We start from the raw sequence: 17,502 nt of genomic DNA, 5'->3' as shown, positions 1-17,502 counted from the left end.
CTTTTCTGGAATAATAGTTTCCACATATGAAAGTATTCTGGAATAACTCCTTGGGTAGCCAATCCCGCCTCAGGGACTCCTGCTTTCCCTTTCTCTTCCTGTGACCCTGCCTCGAAGATAAGAGAAAAAGTTGATCCTTAGGGAGTTTAAGCCCCTCTGCTCCCACTTCGGGATAATTAAATCAGGGCAATAGTTTCCCTCAAAAATGAAGGGGATTTTATCTCCTTCACTAATTAGAGAGGGAAAATGTGAATTTTGAGATTTTTCTATCAATATTTAATAATTAGACAATGAGGGAAATTTGAGGGGATTTTCGGATCAATATTTCATTATGAGGAAAAAACATCAAAGTCTGGGGGATTTATATCACTATTCAAAAATTAGAAAGGAAAAGTTAATACCCAAGTGAGCAGCAATTGCTCAAGCCAAGCTCCCAGATTACAAGGGGGGCATCCACAGCATCTGATGTAGGAAGCTAAGCCCCCAACATGCTGACTAGAGATTCACCCGCACAGAGATTCAATGCAGGAATCACTGGGTGAAATTCTCTGACCTGGGTTACGCAGGAGGACAGACCAGATAATCATAACAGTCACTCCAAGCCTTAAAATCAATTAACCTATAATTTGTCCTCATGCATACGCATTATGATACACTCTTTAATTACATTATTGCATACTGTTTTTTTCCACAGGCCCCCGGCCTCATTCAGAGCACATGATGGATGGTGATCACAGGATGGGTAGGTTAATATTTCTTTTTATCCTCCTCCTTCAGAATGGGGCTTCAGTCATTATTCACTGCACACCATCCAAACCCTGCATTGAATACAGAATTATTAATTTCCTCATTTCCTTATTTTCTATGCTGCTTTCATCATATATCTTAGTTTTTTACAAACATTGATGAATTTCTCTTCATAAACCCCCGTGAGGTGAAATGGCATTATCCCCACTTTACATCTATGGAATGAAGGCCAACGTTGTCAAAAAGTCTCTTCCAAATTTGGGTTTCAAATTTGAGATTCCCAGGCCCAGATTAGTTAGCATTTTTAAGGCACTTGCTATTATCAAAGCACAGCTATTGATCCAAGTTGCAGCTGAATGCTCAGCACATCTGCAGCTCTGACCCCTGGTGACTCAGGTTGGGGACCCAGAAAATGAGGAACACACAATGGCTACCTGTGAAAATTTGGTTTAGTGATTTGCCCGGCATCACATAGGAACTCTATAGCAGAGGCAAGAACAGAATCCATTTCTCTAGGGCAGCATTTAACTGCCTCAACCAAGAGACCTTCCTTTCTCTTCCTTCAATCCCTTGCCTCATTCTCTGTACACCTTCCAACTTCGGCGACAAATGAGCCAACTGTCGTACAGCCTCCTTTGTTACAAAACCCTGACTCATCCCCACAGCACAGACCATCCTATGCACTAAAGGAGGCAGGGGTTCTGTGGAAAAAAGTGTATGTGATCGTGTAATTAAAGACTGTATCATAATTAGGCTTCGTAGAATTTGATTTTCATTTTTTTTTTTATAATTTGGACTGATAATATCAGTTTGTTTTTAAGCATTTTTTGTTTTTATCGATTTAAATTTTCAAAGTTGCAGGAAATTATGAGAGAGTCAGACAACTTGGGCAGCAGGCAATAATTATTAAATGACAATAGACACAAAGATTCAAAAAGTTAAAGCTTATAACAGTTAAAACACAAATTATCCACACATGTCAAAATATACAAAGTAGGGCTGTCGATTAATCACAGTTAACTGACGCAATTAACTCAAAAAATTAATCACGATTAATTGCAGTTTTAATCACACTGTTAAACAATAGAATACTAATTGAAATTTATTAAATATTTTGGATGTTTTTCTATATTTTAAAATATATTGATTTCAGTTACAACACAGAATACAAAGTGTACAGTGCTCACTTTATATTATTTTTATTACAAAGATTTGCACTGTAAAAATGATAAACAAAAGAAGTAGTATTTTTCAATTCACCTCATACAAGTACCATAGTGCAATCTCTTTATCGTGAAAGCGCAACTTACAAATGTAGACCTTTTTTTGTTATATAACTGCACTCAAAAACAAAACAATGTAAAACTTTAGAGCCTGCAAGTCCACTCAGTCCTACTTCTTGTTCAGCAAATCGTTCAGACAAGTTTGTTTACATTTACGGGAGATAATGCTGCCTGCTTCTTATTTACAGTGTCACCTGAAAGTGAGAACAGACATTCACATGGCACTGTTGTAGGCAGGGTTGCAAGATATTTATGTGCCAGATGCGCTAAAGATTCATATGTCCCTTCATGTTTCAACCACCATTCCAGAGGACGTGTCCATGCTGATGATGGGTTCTTCTCGATAACGATAAAGCAGTGCAGACCAACACATGTTCATTTTCATCATCTGAATCAGGTGCCACAAGCAGAAGGTTGTTTTTCATTTTTGGCAGTTCGGGTTCTGTAGTTTCCGCATCGGAGTGTAACTCTTTTAAGACTTCTGAAAGCATGCTCCAAACCCCATCCCTCTCAGATTTTAGAAGGCTCTTCAGATTCTTAAATCTTGGGTTGAGTGCTGTAGCTATCTTTAGAAATCTCACATTGGTATCTTCTTTGCGTTTCATCAAATCTGCAGTGAAAGTGTTCTTAAAATAAACAACATGCTGGGTCATCATCTGAGACTGCTATAACATGAAATATATGGCAGAATGCAGGTAAAACACAGAGCAGAAGACATACAATTCTCCCCCAAGGAGTTCAGTCACAAATCTAATTAATGCATTATTTCTTAACGAGCGTCACCAACATGGAAGCATGTCCTCTGGAATGGTGGCCAAAGCATGAAGGGGCATATGAATGTTTACCATATCTAGTGCGTAAATACCTTGCAGTGTCTGGGATATAAGTTATTTGGGAGGTTCACATGCTGTGAGTGTCAGGAATGGGGAATACCTCCTTGCTTCTTCAGATACATTAGGATGGCACTGTCCTATTATAACGATAACACTTCTGGGTTTTGACCTGTAGATGAGGGTATTCACATAGTGGCCTTAAAATCTACAAATAAATTCTTTTTTCATTCTCTGAGCAAACCCTTAAACTCATAGAATCATAGAAATGTAGGGATGGAAGGGACCTTGAGAATCATCAAGTCCAGTCCCTTGTGCTGAGGCAGAACCAAGTAAACTTACACTATCCCTGACAGGTGTTTGTTCAACTTGTTCTTCTAAACCTCCAATGGTGGGGATTCCAAGCCTCCCTCAGAAACTTATTGCAGAACGTAGCTACCTTTCTAGTTAGAAAGTTTCCGAATATCTAACCTAAATCTTCCTTCATGCAGATTAAGCCCGTTACTTGTTCTCCATGTCCACTGAAGGTAGGACAAGAATTGATCACAATTCTCTTTATAACAGCCCTTATCATATTTGAAGACTGTTATCAGGTTCCCCTCTCAGTCTTTTTCAAAACTAAACATGACCAGTTTTTTAACCTTTCCTCATAGGTCAGGTTTTCTAACCCCTTTGTCATGTTTGTTGCCCTTCTTTGGAAATATTGACTAATGATGGACCCTGAAGGAGTCAGTCGCCCAACCCCCACTGAGTTTTGGAATAGCTGAATTGCTCCCTTCTCTTTGAAAAAGGTTCAGTATGTGTGGTGGGGAGGGGGGAGTGAGTTTGGCTGTAGATTTCAGATCTGTTAACAGTTGCAGTTCCCTTTACAAATATCGCTAACCCCAAAATCATGTGAGTGGCTTAAAAAACATGATTTTTAAAAAATACTAGTACATTCTGGGTTCAGTTTATTCACTGTCTGGATTTTGAGCTATTAGGGGTTAACATTTTCCAGCTTTTCTCCTCAAATAGTAGGGCTAGAAATTGACTCACTTTAAAAAATGAAGATTTTCCAATAATCACATGACTCCAGGAACTGGGCGCTTTGAGAGCAAATATCATGAAAGCTGACAACACATCTCCCCCCCACATACACACACACTTACCTCTGGATTCTCTCTCCTCTCATTCCATCAGGTGACGTGGTGCTGAGCGCAAGTCCCCAGCTGGAGGTGCCAAGCGCAAGTCCCCAGCGGGAGGAGACAGAGATGGCAGGGCCACGCAGGGTGTCCCTGGGAAGATACAATGGGAAGGCGTCACGGACTCAGCGCAGGGTGGGGAGGCAGCATGGGAGCCCCATTGGGAAAAGGCAGGTGGAATCAGCCCCTCCCCTACCAGACTTGGGGAAGCCCGAACCCCAGCCCAGGCCTTTCAAATGTGCTGAGTGTGGGAAAACCTTTTGCCGCAGCTCTGACCTGCTGAGACACAAGCGGATCCACCGGGGGGACCGGCCCCACCACTGCACTGAGTGCGGGAAAAGCTTCGTCCGGAACTCCCACCTCCTGATCCACCAGGTGATTCACCGTGGCGAACGCCCCTTCACGTGCAGCGAGTGTGGAAAGAGCTTTAGCCAGAGCTCCACCCTAACAAGACACCAGCAGATCCACACTGGCGAGAAACCCCACCGCTGCCACCAGTGTGGCAAGAGCTTTGGACGCAACTCCAACCTGACGAGGCACCAAAGGCTCCATGCGGCCGAGCGGGTCTACCGGTGTGCGGGATGCGGGGAGGCCTTCCGCAGCAGGGGTCTGCTCATTTCTCACCAGCGGTGCAGCAAGAAGGAGAGGCCAGAGGCTTGCAGAAAGCGCACAGCGCCAGCTTAGTTGGGGACAAGAGGCAGAGTTTGCTATAACAAGGTGTTGTGATGCAGCTGGGGGTTCCCAGTACATGTGAGATGGGGATGGCCCCAGCACCACAACTTAACAGCAGTACCGCAATGCAGAGATGATGGGACTACTGCGTTGTTCTCCTGGATAGAGAAGGAGACAGGTTACCCAGCTCCAAAAACACTGTCTGTCTCACCTTAGCATTGTTCTTCTATCCAACCCCAGACATGCTTTATCTAATCTATCTATCTAATCATATGTTCCCCCACTCTCTCTCTCTCTCTCTTTCTCCATCCATCACTCCCTATACACACCATCCCCTTGTCTGTCCATCCATCCATTCCATAACAACATAACAAGCCCCTCCATCTATTCATCCACTCGTCCCCATAAACTCTACACTGTCTGTCTTTCCTTAGCCTTACTCTACCTGTTCATCCCCTTACTGCCCCTCTGTCTTTTTATCACCATATGCACCTATCTATCTAACTGTCTCTCCCCATACATCTCACCCCTCTGCCTGTCCATCCACCCCCTAACACACTCCAGGCATTCACCTGCCCTGAATCTCATTCTGATCATTCTGCCAGATAGATTAAGCGGACTACGATCCCAGCTGGTTGAGACTCCAGCCCAGTGCACCAACGGGATTGCTATGGGATTTTCAAAGCTTTTGTTTCCAGGCTTCTACAGCTGAGTAGGTTGTGGGAGGTTGACTGGTGGCAGACTTAATTTATGATTGCTATTATTTATAGTACAGTTGTGCTTGAAAGGTCCCATGGAGACTGGGGCCCTGTCATGTGAGGTCCTGCACAGACACATCTATCTGAGGGACATATGGCACCCATTGCTGTAGTATTTGAGCGCTTTGCGTGGTGACAGAGATCAGGGTCTGGCCGTGCTGGGCAGTGCACAGACACACAACAAGCAGGGGCTGCAAAGCACACGATGAATGATATGTTGGCTCTGTTGCTGCCAAGACGCTCTGTGGCCGAGATTAAGGCTTCATTGTTCCTGGTGCTGCATCGACACACGGTGACTGAGGTTGGGGCCCCCTGGCTGCACAGACACAAAGTGAGATACAGTCCCCGCTCAAAAGAGCTCACTGTCTGAATAAACAAAGAGTGGGCCACCGAGGGGACTTGTCCAAGGTTATATAGCACTTCAGTGATAGAGCCAAGAACAGAACTCAGGTCTCCTATATCCTGCTCAGTGCCTGGCCTTTCACTTGGAGTGATATTTGGGTGATATCAGCGGGTTGGTTTGGAAAAAGCTGGTGGGGTGCGTAGAGTCCCAGCTGTCAGGGAGGGACAAGGAAAACAATGTTAATACATTGGAAACAAAATAAATGTACTAGTTGGGAATACACAAAGATGCCCCTCCTTGGAAATCCCACCTGTCTGATGGTTTGGTCTCTGTCCCAACACTCCCGACCTGTCTGCATAACAATTGGGACAATCTGTAATAGCAAAGACATTAACAAACCCAAAGACAGACTTCGAGGAGGAAGGCTGAGCTTTCTACAGCTGCATCTTCACTGCCTCTGCAAGGAAATCAAGGTTAGTACAAACCCTAGAGGTATCCTTCCCCATATGCACTATGTTGGAGCACCTGCTCCATAGGATTCATAAAGTGATGGGCTCAAAGCTGCCTTGTTTTTCTTACTCAGCATATCCAGCAGTTACTGAGATCTGTGGTAAACACAAATGTAATAATCTGTAGGCAGAGCACTTTACAAGGAGTATCATTGTCCCGGTTCTATAGAAAGGGAAACTGAGGCATGGAGAGGGGACATGACTTGCACAAGGTCACAGGCAAGAGCTAGGACTCCCAGTTCCTACTTCTCTAACCTACAGGACTGCACTGCCTATCCCAAGAGAGGGATAGAATCCAACAATCCTGAGTCCCAGTCCAGTGCGCTAACAACTAGAATTCACCTCTTTTTAGAGCTGGGAGCTCAGGCATCCTGACTTGCACCCTACCCCTCTGCTCTCACCCACTAGATTCCACTCCCCTCCTTGAGCCACAAATAGAACCCAGGAGTCCTGATTACCTTAGACAAGGAAAAGAAACCAGCAGATCACTATTAGGACCACACACATCAAAGTAAATAACTTTCGTCTGACACATAGATATTTATTTCAAAGCCTGGATTCAAATTCCACTGGAGATGTTGGGGTCATTACTACCCCACATGTTGAAATTTCTGGGTAGTTTTGTGTCATTTTTCTAAAAAAATCTAGGAAACTATATCCCCCAGCTACATTGCAAAATTGTATTAAATGGATTTTCTTAAAGTTACAAAGTCAAGCATTCAAAAATTAAGAAATATCAGAATTAAGGTTGTCTGTGCAACCTTACCTCTGCCCCAATTGGGGGGAAAGTATATGATGCATTAATATGTTATTAATATAATTAATATTAAAGTTGATTAACAACTAGGACTGATAAAAATCCATTTTAAGGAAAGATGTCAATTTTTTGTTTCAAAATATTTGAAACTGATACAAATTTAATTTGTATTTTTTGCAATTTACAGATGCTCCCTGGGTTACGCAAACCTGACTTACACAAATCCGGACTTACGGGAAAAGTTCCAAAAGTTCCGTAAACTTTTATTTTTGTGTGTGTGTGTGCGTAATTGTCAGGTATATGTTCCCGACTTACGCAAAATTCGATTTACGCAAGGCGTTCCGGAACGGAACGCTTGCGTAAGTCGGGGAGCGTCTGTATTACAAATTCTTTACAGTTTATTTTTTTTAATCAAAAATATTACTGAAATTTTTTGTTTACCAAATGCCTAGTTTTTGGAAAACAAAATCAGTGTTTTTGATAAAAATGTTGAAATAATTTTTAAGAATTTTTAAAATAAATAAAAATTAAAAGGAAAGAGTATTTTTTCACCAAAAAATCAACATTTTTGACAGTGTCAATTTTTCACAACATATATATATATTTCTAAAGGCAGTTTCTAACAAAAATGCTTTTTGCTTGAAAAAATTCAACTATTGCTATTGGTTTTATTTAACATTTATATTGTGGTAATTCCTAAAGGTCTCAATCACATTGGGCCCCATTACAATTATTATTTATTAGTTGCATTTGCAGTAGGTGCTGTACAGACAGATGATAAGTGGCAGTCCATGTCACAGGAAGTATAAATGCCGAGAGAGCACCTTGGAGAGATTGCACTTTAATGCATGTGCACAAAGGGGCAGAGTTAATGTTCAGGTAACTTTAACTCTGGCATTTCCTAATTGTTGTGTATCTGACTTTGCAATCTTAAGAACATAGTTTTCATGTCTATCTATCTCAGATACTTTACAGGGTCCGCCTTCACCGTAGTAACTAAGTAAATCTTTAATGTATTTATCTTCACAACACTCTTTTGAGGTAGGGAGATATTCCTATTTTTACAGATGGAGAATTGAGGCACAGAGAAACTGAGGGCGAGTATACAGTAGAAACTTTTGCTGGCATAGTAACACCAGTTAGGGGTGCAATTAAAAAAAACATTTTCTATACAGGCAAAAGCCCTAGTCTAGACACAGTTATATTGGCATAAAAATGCTTTTGTCAATTAAGCTTATTTCATTTGTGGAACCAGTACAAGCTATGCCAGCAAAAGCACCTATTTGTCAGAATAAATTGTGTCTGCTATTACAGCTATATCAGCAAACAATTTCTAGCCCAGACTTGGTCTAAGTGTCTTGCACAAGGTCTTACAGGGAGTCTGTAATGCAGTCGAGATTTGAACCCAAGTCCCTGGGTTAACCATTGCACATGCATCTAGAAACCAAAAAGAGGCAGCTCACTACCTTGGTTAGTGACCAGACACACGAGAATATTTTGGAGTAGACTAACTGCACCTGTAGCTCAGAGCACTGGATTGGGGGTGGAACATAGTAATTTTGTGGCTTTGCCTAGACTACACTTTAAAGGTGCAATGACACATGGAATTAGGGAGCTCAATCTAATTAACTCCAGGTTTGCTTTGTTTTGGCAGGCGTTAATTAAATTCAGCCAGACAGCAAGTGCTAACAAACAGCCTGTAAGGGCTGGTAGAGAAGCCACTGGAGTGATTCAGCCTGGGGACTGTGTGCAGAAGGCACTGGTTGGATGTATTGCGGAAGTGAAGTGCCTAGAGGCTCTAGGCCCTCTGGTGCTAGACAATCCCTGCCCTGAAGAGTTTACACTGTTCATAGACCAGACAGACAAAGGAGTGGGAGGGGAAATGGAGGCACAAAGAAGGGAAGTGACATGTCCAAGGTCACACAGCAGGTCAGTGGCGGAGCTGGAAATGGGCGTCCCCACCCAGTACCCCAGTTAGTGAATGGGAGGGGACACACACGGGCGCTGGGGACTCACTGATCTCCCAGAAACGTGGGGGGCACGGGAAGAAGCCAGGGCAATAGGGGCATTGGAGCAGACGCGCTACGCAGGCAAATCAATCGCTCTGCCTGCTCCTGATGGGGCCGGGAGATCTGCCAATGGCATGAGCGGGGAGGAGGAGCCTCTTCCCTCCCCCCCCCAGCCCCCTTCCTCCCAGTCCCAGCATTGTCTGTGGATTTTAACCCCTCGCAGGCTGTGGCGGAACGGGCCCTGGCGCTGAGCACGGGGGGATATGGAGACGGTGAGTCCCATGCACTCAGCACCCAGGTTCAGGGCCCCGGGGAAGGGGGGGAGCGGGGCGAGATGCCACGACCTCAGCACCTGGATTCAGGGCACCGGGGAGGGGCCCATGTGCGGGGGGAGACGGGAGGACTCGGACACCCCGATTTGAGTGCACTGGGGGCCCCATGTGCAGCGGGATCGGAGTGCGGGGCTGTAGCGGGGAAGCTGCGGAGACCCCCGGACTCGGTGCTCTGAGGGATCGGCCTGGGTGGGGGCTAGGCCAGGCCACCCCCGCTGTTCTCCTCTAGCCAGGTTCGTACCCCGGGCCTGGCTCCGCGCGCCCCGGGCCAGGCTCCGCGGCGGGGCGGGGAACGCCCCGGGCTCGGGTGCGCGGCGGGGAGGCCGCGGGGCGAGGCGAGAGCGGCGGCGGGGCAAGCGCGGATGGACAAAGGGGCCGGGTGCTGGCTTGGCCCTGCGGCCTGCTGGAGCCTGTCGCGCTGCCCGGGGCCGGGGCCTGTGGAAGGGGCGTGCGGGGGGGACAGGACCCGCCCGCCCCCTGCGTGCCACCCGCCCCACACCAGGGTGTGTGTGTGTGTGTGCGCGAGAGAGAGATTTGCCCCCAGGACCCCTGTGTGTGTGGTGTGTGCGCTGTGCCCCCAGGACCCCTGTGTGTGTGTGTCTGTCTGTGCGCTGTGCCCCCAGGACCCGTGTGTGTTTCTGTCTGTGTGCTGTGCCCCCAGGACCCGTGTGTGTGGGTGTGTGTGCTGTGCCCCCAGGACCCGGGTGTGTGTGGGTGTGTGCGCTGTGCCCCCAGGACCCATGTGTGTGTGAGATTTGCCCCCAGGACGTGTGTGAGAGAGAGAGAGAGATGCAGTGTGTGTCTGTGATAGACCCCTGGGACGTGTGTGCTCCTGCAGCTGTGTGATTTACCCCAGACCCTAGTGTGTGTGTGCACGCATGCATGATTTCCCCTGGGACTCGTGTGTGTGTGTGTGTGTGTGTGTATGATTTACCCCGGGATGCATGTGTGCACACACCTGTGTGATTTACTCCTGGGACCACAGTGTGTCTGCACACATGCCTGTGTCGTTTACCCCCAGAACTCCAGTGTGTGTGATTTACCCTGGGACCTGTGTGTGCGTGCACATCCATGCATATGCATGTATGATGTATTCCAGACGCCAGTGTGTGTCTCTCTGCAGGTGTGTGTGATTTGCCCCAGACCCCAGTGTGTGTAACTTATCCCAGGATGCTTGTATGTGTGGTCCTTCCACATTGGAGGAAGGGTCTGTGTGTATGTGCATGTGATTGTGATATTTACCCTGGACCCTGTGTGTGCGCTTTCCCTGTGGGGCAGGGGCCAGTGGTGTGTGTGGGCCTTTCCAGCACAGAGGTTCTTGGTGCTGGGAGCGACCCCTTTCTCTCTCTGAGGAGCTGGCTCAGTGGGACATCTCAGCTGGGCCGCCCCGTCCCACCAGGCCAGTGTAAATCCCTCCACACTCCCTTGTCTCTCCTGTCTTAGGTGGAGTCTGTGACGTACCCCGACTTTCTGGTTGATACTGAGAGCAATGGCCCCTTTCCACTGGAGGATCCCAGCGAGGAGAGGTAATGGCCCAAGCCCGTTTGCCCTTTATAGGACCGAGAACATGATGGTCTTGCTGCTCTACCAGGGTGGCCTTGGGGTTAAGGTCTAGGCCTGGGACTGTGGAAACTTGGGTTCAGTTCCTGCTGCCACATGCTTTCTGGGTGACCTCAGACAAGTCATGGACTCTGCCTGGGCCTGAGTTTCTCCAACAGTAAAGTGAGGAGAATGGTTTTGGCTGGTTACACAGGGAGCCCTTATTGGACCGATTCCAGGTCTGTGCAGCGCTAGCAGTGACAGGACCCTGATCTCAGTTATGGTCTCTTGTGCTATTATATCAATAGTAAATATGAGTAATCTGTCAGGCCCCTGCATACATTTTAGATGCAGGAGACAATCTTTTTGTTGTTCTATATTTGCATTACAGTATAGTCTAAATCTCCGCTGAGATTGGGCCCTGTCATGCACAGGCACTGCACAGGCACACAGTGACCACATATGGAGCCCAGTCTTGCTGGGTGCTGCACAGACACGCCGTGGCCGAGATCAGGGCCCTGTTATGCCAGGCACGTCGCAGGCTGACTCAGTGACCGAATACGAGACCCAGTCGTGCTGGGCGCTGCACAGACATGCAGTGAGAGTCCCTGCCCTGAAGCGCCTACAGTCTAACTAGACACACCAGGCACACAATAAAGTACAGATGACATACCAGCAAAATGCTAGGGCCAAGGGGACTCTGTGTTAACTGTTCTCAGTGGGAGCTGCTGCGTGCTTAGTGCTCTAGGAAATTTAACCACTGACTTAAGTGCCTGGAAAACCCGCCTCCAATTGTGGGTGCTGGACAGGCACCCGCAGTATAATAATAATACAGGCATCTTTACGCAATCTGCTTGTGCTCTCCATTATTACCAAGGAGTGGAGGCGTCTATCCCTGTCTCCTCTAACTGAAACTCTAATTGCAACATGAATCATAAAGAAAATATAAAAATCACTGCTGACAAAATGTGTAGACGACACAAGGGTAGGTGGGAGTGGTAGATAGTGGTGGGGACACAGAAAGACCCATGTTCCTTGGTAAGCTGGGCTCATTTGAACAATGTGCGTTGGAACCCAGCCAAATGCATGGTCACATGGGAACGAAGAATATGGGTCCCACATCCAGGATGGGAACCTGTATCCTGGAAAGCAGAGACTCTAGAAAGGACGGGTGAAAACATCTGGCATAGGAGATCCCGGTGCAATGGTGTACTGAAAAGGCAAACTTGATCTTTGGCTGTGTATGTAAGCAGGGAAATATCGAGTACCTCTGTCTCTGGCATTGCTGAGACCACTCTTGGATACTGTGCCCACACTTCAGAAGGGATGCGGAGAAATTGTTAAGGTTCAGAAAAGAGCTACAAGAATGATTCACGGTCTGGAAAACCCGTCGTCCATGAAGAGACCAACGGCGCTCCATGTATTCGGGTTACTCAGAGAAGGTTAAGAGCTGACGTGATCCTGGTCTTTAAGCACCAACACGGGGAGGGGATTTCTGAGGGCAGAGGGCTCTTTAACCTCCAGGCAAAGGTAGAGCCAGGTCCAATAGCAGGGAGCTGAAGGGAGACTAATTCAGGGTAAGACTAAGGAGCCAGTGTTTACCAGGGAGGAGAATTAAGGGTTGGAACAGCTCCATTAGGGATGGGGTGGATTTTCCATGTCGGTGGAGAAGGGGCGTCTCTCTCTCAAAGCTCCGCTCTAGCTCAGCCAGGAGTTACTGGGCCAGAGGCAGGAATCGCTGGGGGAGATTCTCTGGCCTGGGTTAGGCAGGAGGCCAGGCTGGATGGGCATGATGGGCCCTGCTGGCCTTAAAATTTATGAATCTATAAACGGTGGAGTTTCTTGCACCTTCTTCTGCAATATCAAGTCCTGGGCATTGTCAGAGAGAAGAGACTGGGCTAGACACACCATGGTGCTGAGCCAGTCCAGTAATCCCCATGTGCTGTAGCTGGGCCAATTTATTTGCATCAAATAACTCGTTCACCCCGTGTTGCCAGCTCTGGTGATTTACTATGAGCTTTGTGATATTTAACTGTTTCTCCCCCCCCCCCCCCCCCCTTAAAGCCCCAGCAACTGGGTCCATGTATTTATGGGAGAATCTCAGCTTTTATGTTGGTGGGGAGGGTGGGGGAGAGTATATTTCCAGCCCTTGTAGTTTGGGGGTGGGGGTCCTAAAGGTTCAAAAAGCAGAATGAAAAAAATGTAGCGATATAAAAATAATCCCATTTTTAAGATGCGCTGATATTTTGGGGGCCTGACTCGTCATTTTTTAACTCCTTGGGTTGGCAAAATTATGGGCCAACTTATTTACAGCCAACAGTTTGTTCTTCCCCATTTTTTCCTGTCCCGGTCTCTGCAATTTGTTCCTTGTTCCAGCCGCCGCAAGCTGCGTGGGAACCATGCAAAGGGGCTGGTCAGTGCTACCTTGTGCAGGGCGTGGATTTGAAGCGCCATAATCTCTTCAGTCATCTTTAACCTTAGGGCCAGGCCAAAGCAGCCTCCCAGCTCAGGGATCAAATGCTCATTGTAAGGCACTTGTTGTTAAGCGCACGATGATCTGCCCCCTGCCCCTCATCCCGTGTAGACAGAGACCCTCTATTTGCACTGATGGAGCCTGCTCAGAAGCAGAGTGAAACTGATACAAATCTTGGTGGTTTATGGAAACAACGTGTTCCCCGGTTTACATGGGAGGTTTGCACCGGGGCTGGAATTGCTGCTTAACCCCCAAGGTAGCTAAAGCCTGAGTCACAGAGGAAAGGTTCTAACTACAGGTGTGGGCCCTGATCATGTGATCTGACCCTTACACCTGTGTGGACCCCCACTTCGAAATAACGGGGGCCCAGTGCAGGGTGGAGCATCCATCTGTATTAATCCATGTGCAGCGCTGAGAGTCAATGGGATCTAATGGACTGGGACACAGGACACCCGGGTTCATTCCCAGCTCTAAAACTGGCTTGCTGGGTGACCTTAGGCAAGGCACTTCCCTGCTCTGTGCCTAGTGTCTTGTCCTCCCTTTGTCTATTTTGACTGTAAGCTCTTCTGGGCAGGGGCTGTGTGCGATTATAATGCAAATTACAATAATAATAATAATAATAAAGGATCAGGCTGCGTTGTAGGGGGGTATAATGGTCTCTGCCTCCACAGCTCCCCCTTGAGGCGTGGGGTGGCCCTGCAGCCATAGTTTCTCTTTCCTCAGGAATTTCTCAGAGGCTTTCTCGTAACCAGTAACTCCCATATTGGGCTGGCTTGTTATCATAAACGGCTACAAAATAAAGCCCTAAGCGTCTAAGTCGGAAGCTGATATATTTTGAGGTTTATATATCCATCCTTCCCGACTCTTCATCCAGGCACTCCCAGGCCTTCTGCCTGGAGTCCCCCTTACCGAGCTGGAATCTTTTCTCTACTGGTGTCCCCTGCAGCAGCCTTCTCACTGCTTACAGCCCCGCCAATCCCCCTCCCACGCCTTCCTGCCTTGATTCTCCCAGGCTTCTTCCTTATCTGCCCTAGAGGCCTGATTGGGTCACATGGCCTTTTCCATTCCTCCTCCCCCACCCTCCTGGGACAGTTGGGTGGGGCCGAGACCCATCTCCCTTTAAAGAGGCAGCTGCCCTGTGACGGTGGTTTCAAGGCCTGAGCTGGCACGGATTTATGGCTCACAATAAAAATGTGTCAACTTTGTCAGCTCCCCCCTGGGTGCCGGGTCTCCTGCGGGGACCAGCCTCGATCTGGGGTCCAGTGTCTCACCCATGCTAATCGCCGTCTCCTGTCTTCTTTTCCCATGCCCAAGCTTCCCGATGGCGCACTCGGCCGAGTTCTCGTGGATGGAGCGAGGGGAGGAGCTATGTGACGCCGACTCAGATGAGCGGGAGGAGCTGAGAGTTGTCCTGACAGGTGAGGAATTCTGGAAGAGAAACTGCAGTGGGAGCAGAACCGTAGGGAGTCGCCAGACCGGATCAGCACCCAGGTCTGTCCAGCCCAGTCTCCCATCACCGACCGCGGCCTGCACCAGATGCTGCAGGGGAAGGGGGGAGAACCTGCAGTTGCAGATTGGGGCTAATCTGCCGCCATGTTAGATCCTATCGTGGTCTGTAATAGTTAGAGATCGGCTCAAGCCGTTAGCATTAAGTAGCTCTGTATGTTCCTGTTATCCTCACAGACACCCAGTCCTGCTCTGAGTCTTGCTAAGCTTCGGCCTCCAGTACATCTGGTAGCAATGAGTTCCATGGGCTATTTATACACCGTGGGAAAAAGGTTTAGAATTTGCTGCCTTTCACTTTCATTGCATGACCCCTTTTTATTATTTACTTTTTGTACTGCAGTAGCTGCCAGCTCCTCCAGGAAGCCTACGAGCCCTGGGACTGCACCTTTAAAATTCCCGACCAACCCTAGAGGTGTCTTCCTCCAAGCTCCGCTCCAGCTCAGCCAGGAGTTACTGGGCTGGCGGCAGGAATGGTTGGGGGAGAGTCTCTGGCCTGGGTTAGGCCGGAGGCCTGGCTCAATGGGCACAGTGGGCTGTTCTGGCCTTGACACCTATGACTCTCAGTGCCAGGCCCTCCCTCCCCATTAGATACTTCCTCCCCTGGGCGTGACTGACGTGTGTCTGGACTCCCTCTCTCTTTTCCTTCTGCCAGATGACGGGGCCCTGAGTGAGGACGAGGAGGCTGACGATGTGCAGGAGCCGGACGACGACGATGGGGAGCCAGAAGGGCCGTTCTCAGCCCGCTCCGAAGGGGACGATTCCTGCGGGAGCTCTGAGAGGCCACAGGGTAGATGGCGTGATGCAGGTGCGGGTGAGCAGGCCTGCGATGCAGAGGATAAGCCGTTCCGGTGCTCCGAGTGTGGCAAAGGGTTTGCCCAGAGCTCCAACCTGATCAAACACCAGCGGGTCCACACCGGGGAGCGGCCCTACCGCTGCCACCAGTGCGGCAAGGCCTTCACCTGGAGCTCATCGCTGCTGGAGCACCAGAAGTCTCATGCTGGCGAAAAGCCCCACAGCTGTCCGGAGTGCGGGAAGAAGTTCAGCCGTGGCTCCACCCTGCTGGAGCACCAGCGCATCCACACCGGCGAGAAGCCTTTCCGCTGCCACCAGTGCGGCGCCCGCTTCAGCCAGAGCTCCACACTAGTGCACCACCAGCGCACCCACACCGGGGAGCGGCCCTACCGCTGTGACGAGTGCGGGCGCAGCTTCGGCCGCAAGTCCACGCTGGTGACCCACCGCCGCACCCACACTGGTGAGAAGCCGTACCACTGCCTGGAGTGTGGACGCAGCTTCGTGGTCAGCTCGGACCTGGCCAAACACCAGCGCACCCACACCGGCGGCCAAGGCCCCTACCGCTGTGGAGAGTGCGGGGAGGGCTTTGGCTGGAGTGCCGCCCTGGCTGCCCATCGGGCCAGCCAGCACAGCGCCGAGAAGCCCTACCGATGCTCCGAGTGCGGGGAGGCTTTCCACCAAAGCGCCACGCTGCTAGTGCACCAGCGCACCCACGCCGGCGACGAGGCCTTCACCTGCTCCGACTGTGGGGAGTGCTTCCTGGAGAGCGCCAAGCTGGCCCGGCACCGGCGCATGCGGCACAGCGCCGACGGGGAGGAGAAGCCTTTCAAGTGCTCTGAGTGCGGCAAGGGCTATGCCCAGAGTGCCGGCCTGCGACACCACCAGCGAGAGCAACCCTTCCGCTGCCCGCAGTGCGGCCTGAGCTTCCTCTGGAGCTGCCGGCTGGCTGAGCACCGCCGCAGCTGCCGCATGGCGGAGAAGCCCTACAAGTGCCCCGAGTGTGGCAAGAGTTTCGGCCAGAGCTCCAAGCTGCTGCGGCACCAGGTGACTCACACCGGCGAAAAGCCCTACAAGTGTCCGGAGTGTGGCAAGATCTTCAGCCAGAGCTCCAATCTGGCGGAGCACCGGCGCACGCATGCCGGCCAGAAGCTCCACCGCTGCGGCATCTGCGGCAAGAGCTTCGCCCTGGGCTCCTATCTGGCCAAGCACCAGATCACCCACACCGGGGAGCGGCCCTACCGCTGCACCGAGTGCGGCAAAGGCTTCCGGCAGAGCTCCAACTTGATCCAGCACCAGCGCACCCACACCGGCGAGCGCCCCTACACCTGCCCCCAGTGCGGCAAAAGCTTCTGCCAGAACTCCCACCTCATCAAGCACCGGCGCACCCACACTGGTGAGCGCCCCTACCGCTGCCCCCAGTGCGGCAAGAGCTTCCGCCAGAGCGCCAACCTGCTGGAGCACCAGAACACCCACACCGGCGAGCGCCCCTACCAGTGCGGCCAGTGCGGCAAGAGCTTTTGCTGGAGCTCAGCCTTCAGCAAACACCAGAGGACTCATCTCAGCTAGGGGAGCTATGCTGGGACCTACCTGAGCCGGGGGCCCTGTATTGGGACTCTGCAGGCCCACCTGAGCTGGGGTGCCCCCCATATGGGGTCACCAAGCCCCATCTCCAGTTATGGACCCCATATGGGGATCCCCAGGAGCCAGGGCAACACTGGGACCCCTCCCTGCTTCCCCCCTCTCCCCTCCGAGCTAGGGGACCCAATATGGA

The 17,502-nt window shown here is 49.8% G+C and overlaps 1 protein-coding gene across 1 annotated transcript in view; it reads left to right on the top strand.

Annotated features, from left to right (window-relative positions):
- The window catches only part of LOC135877943 (zinc finger protein 665-like), a 28,615-nt gene extending 11,318 nt beyond the window's left edge, over positions 1 to 17,297 (top strand). The window contains exons 4-6 of the mRNA XM_065403465.1: positions 4,040 to 4,652; positions 13,706 to 13,733; positions 15,774 to 17,297. Of these exons, the coding sequence (XP_065259537.1) occupies positions 4,040 to 4,652; positions 13,706 to 13,733; positions 15,774 to 17,297 (2,165 nt within the window). The remainder of the gene's footprint in view (positions 1 to 4,039; positions 4,653 to 13,705; positions 13,734 to 15,773) is intronic.
- The last annotated feature ends 205 nt before the right edge of the window (positions 17,298 to 17,502 follow it).

The sequence above is a fragment of the Emys orbicularis genome, chromosome 4 (genome assembly GCF_028017835.1).
Source record: "Emys orbicularis isolate rEmyOrb1 chromosome 4, rEmyOrb1.hap1, whole genome shotgun sequence".
Lineage (NCBI taxonomy): Eukaryota > Metazoa > Chordata > Testudines > Emydidae > Emys > Emys orbicularis.
This window is presented reverse-complemented; position numbering and strand designations above follow the sequence as displayed.